This window comes from Arachis duranensis, chromosome 6 (assembly GCF_000817695.3).
Source record: "Arachis duranensis cultivar V14167 chromosome 6, aradu.V14167.gnm2.J7QH, whole genome shotgun sequence".
Lineage (NCBI taxonomy): Eukaryota > Viridiplantae > Streptophyta > Magnoliopsida > Fabales > Fabaceae > Arachis > Arachis duranensis.
This window is the reverse complement of record NC_029777.3, coordinates 70776948-70783788: the sequence shown is the minus strand read 5'-3', so window position 1 is coordinate 70783788 and position 6841 is coordinate 70776948. Positions and strand designations below refer to the sequence as shown.

At 33.9% G+C, this 6841-nt stretch overlaps 1 protein-coding gene across 1 annotated transcript in view; it reads right to left on the bottom strand.

The window, feature by feature from the left end:
- Positions 1-4581: 4581 nt before the first annotated feature.
- LOC107494027 (WD repeat-containing protein LWD2-like) overlaps positions 4582-6841 on the bottom strand; it is a 4515-nt gene continuing 2255 nt past the window's right edge. Inside the window, exon 2 of the mRNA XM_016115059.3 lies at positions 4582-5706. Coding sequence (XP_015970545.1) covers positions 4646-5683 — 1038 coding nt within the window. The 5' untranslated portion in view covers positions 5684-5706 and the 3' untranslated portion in view covers positions 4582-4645. The remainder of the gene's footprint in view (positions 5707-6841) is intronic.

Here is a 6841-nt window from a genome sequence, read left to right as displayed (position 1 = left end):
TCTCTTTTAGTACGCTATAATTTTACTATTATTATTCTATACAAAAAAATAATAGGTAAAAAATGTACAAAAAAAAGAATTCTATAAAGAATAATAATATCTATGAGAGAGTATTAGAGAAAAATATTATAAAAAAAGCAATATAATTAATTATATGAACAATGAAGGATAAAATTAGAAGATAGAAAATAAACTCCAATCTAACATGAAAATGTAAACGCAAAAGCTATCATTTTTAGCTTTGGCTAAACTTGGGTTGAAGAGCAAAATCACGTTTACGTTTAGAAGAAGAAAAAATAGCCAAATTAAAAAGGTGAAACTTTCAAAAAAACTAAACCTACGTTTAATGCTTCAAACGCTAAGCCAAACAACCCTAAATTGGTAAATTTAATTTACTTTTCTCTCATTCGATGCCTTGATATGTTTATTTGAGTGATTTAAAGTTTTGAAGGCAAGAATGGCTTGAAAGAAATGGAAAAAAAGTATGCAAAAGTGGAGAATTCATGGTGAAGTGGAGAATTCATGGCGACGTGTACGCGTGTGTCATGCGTACGCGTGAGAGGAAAGTCTGCCAGGCGACGCGTACGCGTGACCCACACGTACGTCTGACAAGCATTACAAGAGCCACGTCAGCCTTTTTCGTTGGGTCTAACGGAGGCATTTGGACGGAGGGATGGATCCGTCCAACTTTTAAGGACGCTAGGGACTTAAAAGTATTTTTCAATGGTCAAGAACGAAAATGTTTGCGAAAAAAAAGGTCAAAGACCTATTTGTCCTTTACTCTTATATCAATTAGGAATTTAGTAAAAAATCAGAATTTGAATAATCCTATTCAAATTTTACCCTAATTCTATTTTTCTTCCACCCACCCATTACTCTCTCTGCATTGTGCCTCCTTCTCCTTCCCTCTTTGGCGTCGACGTTGCCTCTTCGAGAACGCCACCTTACTCAGCCTCGGCATTGCCTCTTTCTCCCTCGCTTCGCCATTCTCCATCGCGCCGCACCCCGCCCTCGCGTCACTCGCCGTTCTTCAGATTTATTCATCGCGCCGCACCCCCACCCCTACTCAAACCACTCTCGCTGTCGTTGTCCCTTGAGAGTGCCTTCTTCCCTCGCGTTTTGCACTGTCTCCAACCACCACAGTGCCTCCCTTGCGATTTGCAATGTCGTCCACCATCGCAGAGCCATTCTCGTCGCGATTCGAAGCTCCACTGACTACCACGGCACCATCCTCATCGCGATTCGCAGTCCTGCCATCACATTATCGCCATTCTTGTCGGGATTCGCAGTGTCACAGCTCTCCTCCCCTCGTGGTTCGTAGATCACCGCCGTAGCCCTCCTCCCTTACCACCGCCGTAGCCCTCCTTTTCTTCCCCTCAAACAAAATAAGGAGAAAGTGTTGGTTTATTGTTAAAGCATGATTTAATCATCTAATATTTATGGTATTTTTTTTCTCCAAGTTATTTTATCTCAGTTGATTTTTATACGAATTTGCAAGTGCATGTTCTGAATCATTCCCTATTTGTTTGCTATTGTATAGTTTACTCATGTTAGTATTCTTAGTTCCTAGCTACTGACATTATTTTTTTTGTGTGGATGGATCTTTTTGTAGCTTGTTAACACTAAAGAATACATTGAGGGATAATTTACTAAAAATTTGAAAAAAATTTTAGTCAAGTATATACGATTCAAATTTTGTATCTGTGATGCATTTACTTGTTTTGTTGTAGCACATATATATTAATTTTATCTGAGATTATGAGTTGTGACTTTGTATATTAATGCTTACTTTAATATACAAATTGTGGGTCTTTGTAGAATTTGTAATATTTGTTGATTTTGGGGCTTGTGTTCTTTTGTTGCAAATGAAGATTATTCTTGTTTTGTTGATTTAGTGATTTTCTGCATTTACTTTGATAATACTTGTAACATCCTATTTTTTTCTTGTGATCTCAAACTTTTAAAGTTGAAAATAAAAAATGATTTTGAGGATATGTAATCACAATAATGATTTTTTGCATTTGCTATGATAATGTTTATAATATCTTTTGTTGCCGATGAAGATTTTTCTTGTTCTGTTGATTTGTGAAATTTTGTGGTCTGATTGTTGCTGATGGTTTTGGTGATGTTGTGAATGAAGCTTTTGGAGATGGTGTTGTTCCTGAATTAGTGTAAGAATAGAAGGTAGCAAATATGAGTAGAAAGAGGGATAAGTACAACTGATCATGCTTCATTTCTTGTATAGTTGGTAGTTAAAAGATGAAAGTGAATTTATTTAGTTTGATTCTTATGAATGAAAGGTAGTTAATTTAGGATATAACTCATCTATCATAGAGATAATAGATCTTTTATTTTATTATTATTTTTTTAATTCAATTTTATGCCAAACCTTGATGGATATGCTCTAAATTATTACATAAATCGGCTTGTGGTGAGTTATGAATTATGGACCAGTAACATTTTGTATGTTACATTAGTAAAGTACGAGCCTTGTAATAACTGAAGAGCATATACAAAACGTTAAGGTAGTTCTTGTTACAATTTTGAATTATTATTATTATTATTATTATATATGTTTAGTAATCTGTACTTGTATACGTTTTTTATAAATAATTTAAGATTGTAGAAATGATTGGGAGGCAAAAAGTTTGTTAATTAGTTATGAAATTAATGACACATTTAATAAAGACACACTCAAGCAAGTTTTAAATAGAAGACAATTTTATTAAAGACACATCTAACGAAAGATACATTTGAATAAGTTTTAAATAGAAGACGTATCTATTAAAAACACATTTAAAGAAGTGTAAAACAAAGGATATATTCATTAAAGATATTTTCAACAAAAGACACATTTATTAAAGACACTTCTAATAGAAGACACATTCATTGAAGACATTTCCAATAGAAGACACATTCACTAAAGACATATTCAAACAAGTTTTAAACAGAAGACATAGCAGAAGACACATCCATTAAAAATAGAGTCCTGCTAGGGAGACAATGAGGTATCTATACAATATATACAATGGACTGTTTATTTAGCCCAATATGTATTAATAATGTAAATTAAACATCATTATCCATAATTTCTAGTTGTTTTTTGTGATATCTACCCCCAATTTACCCCAAATTCTTTTACATTAACCCTTCATCACCCACCATTACCTACCCTCCAAAAAATCCCATTGTTTGTTCCGCAGAAAAATCCCCCCTTCTCCGCTGTGTGCGTAGCAACCTGCGTCCACCGCTCTGTTTCTGTGCGACGTGTAGCCTCCGTTCCTGGTGATCGGAACTGTCGCGCTCCGCCTCCTCGCGCCAACACCCTCGCCGGAAGAACCTTCGTCACTCCTCACGCAGCCGAACATCTGTGACCTGCAACTGTCAACGTTGTCGACGTGAGTTGTAGCCCCAAACCCCGCGCTCGCATCATCCCAGCGCTGCTGCCTGGGTCTTGTTGAATTACTCGAATAATAAACATCCACAAAAACTGAGAAAGTGAACATCAAAAATCATACAAAAACGAATATCCAATGTGAACATGTATAAATCATAACCAGCAAATCATCATCTACAATTAAACACCCAAGAATAACCATCCACGTTCACAGAGAAAGTGAACATCTGGCGACAGGAAGAAGGCACAAAGTGGCTGCGATGGAAGCGCTGGACTTCCGGGTTAGTGCGGTGCTGCGAGCTCGACTCACACAATATGCGCGTCCTCCCTACATACGGTGGCCTGTGCGGACGACGGCGCCAGTCAGAAGAGTGTCGGTGCGATGTCCGACGGCGACTGGTAACCGTGGTAGCACTGTACCGGCTTTTGCTTCGAGAAATTTTAAATGGGAAACTACTCAAAATTAATTAATTGTCATAACTACTCAAAATTAATTAATTACCATAACTAACGAAAATCATGATTTGATTCAAATTTTAAATTCGAAACTATTCAAAATTAATTAATTGTCTCTAATTTAATTCTAATGTCAATTTAACTCTATTGTACACATTGTCTAAAATATACATTAGTTTCTCGTATTTTTTCTTAAAAATAAAGTAGGAGATGTGGCTGCACGATGAAAGTTTTGGGTAAATTAAGTTTACAATAGTAAATATGAGATATTAACCTTAAATAATTAAGAATGTGACTTTTTTAATAAAATGGACTTTGAAGTCCAACCCAATTAAAGTTGGTAGAAATTGACAAAATTTATGTTGGTTATTTAGCGAAATTATTTTTAAAATTTATAAATAAAGTTATTTTAGAGGTTGAAATGTAACCAAACTTACATAACTATGTCCTCTTTAGTAATTTTCTTATGAAACTCTCTATATCTCATGAATTTAGAAATAAAGAATGTTAGAGAGTAAGTTAATAAAATTTATTATTTTTTATTAATAAATAATTATTAATATTTAAAAATATGAATTAAAAATATATTATTAAAATACTAAAAATAATTAGATTGATAACTAAAAATATAATAAAAGATAATAAATTATGATAATCCTTCAGCATTTTTTTTAAATTACTTTAATTACAAGAAAATTTATATTTGTAAGCAATGAATATGTGTCGACTGCAGCATTCTTGGATTATTACTGTTAACATTCTTTCTACCATTGACCTTACAAAAAGAAGTAACTACACCTTGAGTAGTTGCAAATTATTTAAGAGTGTAAGTGCAATCCAGTCCCACTGCATAGGAGACCAACACACGTGATTGATCTCAGCCGTTGATCCATACCACATCAAAGGCTCTACATCACCACAACCACCTTGAACCCCCGTTTCCATCACCTCCCAAATCAAGGCCGTTGAATCATCACCTACAGAGCACAAATGTCGTCCGATATCCGGGGACCACGATACACCATTAACACTCATCCTATGCTTACTTAACTCCATAAAAGGCGTTGTTGGTTGCCTAATATCCATAACCACCACCTTACTGCTGTTCATTCCAACCGTCGCCATAAACCTGGGATCCCCTTTGTTCCATTCGAGACGCAACAAGGGACAATCTTGAACCGGATTCTCATAAATGATGGTCGATTTCTCCTTGTCTCTCAGATCAAACACCCTAACAGAACCATCACCAGAGACAGAAGCAAAGACGTTAAGCCCACCCCATGAAATATCATACACCTCTTTATCGTGCGCCACAAGCTGCGCATTCATGGATTCCCTTTCAATGTCCCAAATGGTGCACGTGGTGTCGACGCTAGAAGTGGCCACAAGACGAGGATCAAACCCTGCCCAGTCAAACGACGTTATTGCAGAGTGGTCACTGACTTTGTTACCAATTAAGAGGGACTTGAGTTGAATGTGGTCGTGGTGAATTTGCCAGAGTCTGAGGTTGTCGCCGGAAGTGGCGAGGAGGTCGGGGTTGGTGTCGTTGTCGGAGGGGAAGAACATGAGGTTGGTTGGGGCGTATGGGTGGTCCAGCACCAAACGAGGATCGGTGGTGAAGTTGAAGGTGTGGTAGTTGAAGTGAATGAGTTCGACTTTGTTGGTGTAGTCTTCCAAGTAGCTGCCTATGGCCAGGCGCGGGGCTTTATCACGGCGGACTGACCATGCTAGACAGGAAATTGGCCACTCTGCAACGTAGCTGTGAACGCCCTCTGCTTGCATTTTATCTGATTGGCTTTCAATGCTCAACTCTACTTCAATTGAATCCATATATAGCAGAACCCAACAACCTTCTGTACTTCAGAAAATAAAAAACAATTTAGATAGATGTTTGATGTGCGTACATATTCATTATGTTTGCCGTTCAACAATCTTCTTCAGTTTTTAAGCCGTTAATTTGTCAGAGTAATTCTACCAACTGATAGAATGCGAGTAAATTTCAACTAATATTATAAGAGAAATGTGAGAGGTAATAAAATTTATTATTTTTGTAGATATAATTTTTAATTATCAATTTAATTTTTTTAGTTTAATCATTTATCAACATATTTTAGTTAATATTTTTAAATATTAATGATAAAAAATAATAAATTTTGATAGTCATTTAGTATTTTTCATATTATAATACTCTAATAAATTGTCAAAAAACTCTAATCTAATAAAAAGTTCACTAAAAATAAGAGTATCAATTTCGACTATTTCTTTTAATTGAGTTTTAAATATTTTTATTTTTTAGAATTTTAAATTTTTTTTAGTCTCCTAAGACTTTTTCTTTCTGAAATTTTAAATTATGGAAGACAAATTTGGAATTTTTTGTGATTTATGGTAAATTATTTTAATTGAGGGACTGATGTATTATAATTGACATATAACAAATATGAAATGTTACAATGGACATTCAAAGAAAGTTTAAATATCTATTTAGGGATTTTAATTGTTTGAAATTTGCATTATAAGTTAATCCAATTATAATCTAAAAATAATATATACTTTACATATTGCTTTTTCTTTTGATTTTTTAGGGTATTCTCCAATCCGGCAAGTAAAGGACTAATTCATCGCAGTACTGAACTCCATTTAAAAGTTTGCCGTTGATCAATGAGTTATTACATGCACAAGGCGATATTTACATATTGCTTTTTTATTCATTTATGACTAAAATGATAGAAAAATATTATTTTTTAATAAAAAGGTTATTTTTTATTTTTTAAAGTATTTGATAAATTTTTAATAATAAAAATAAAAATACTGAAAAATAAAAAAAATTTTGAGAAGGTACAATTTTTATTTTTTTTAAAAGATTTTTTTTAAAAAGAAAAGATTTTTTTCACATAATAAATAAATAAAAAATACTTTTATATTATTATACCTAAATATAATTGATAGATAAAAATATTTTTTTGTATGAGATGTACAAATATAAAATTA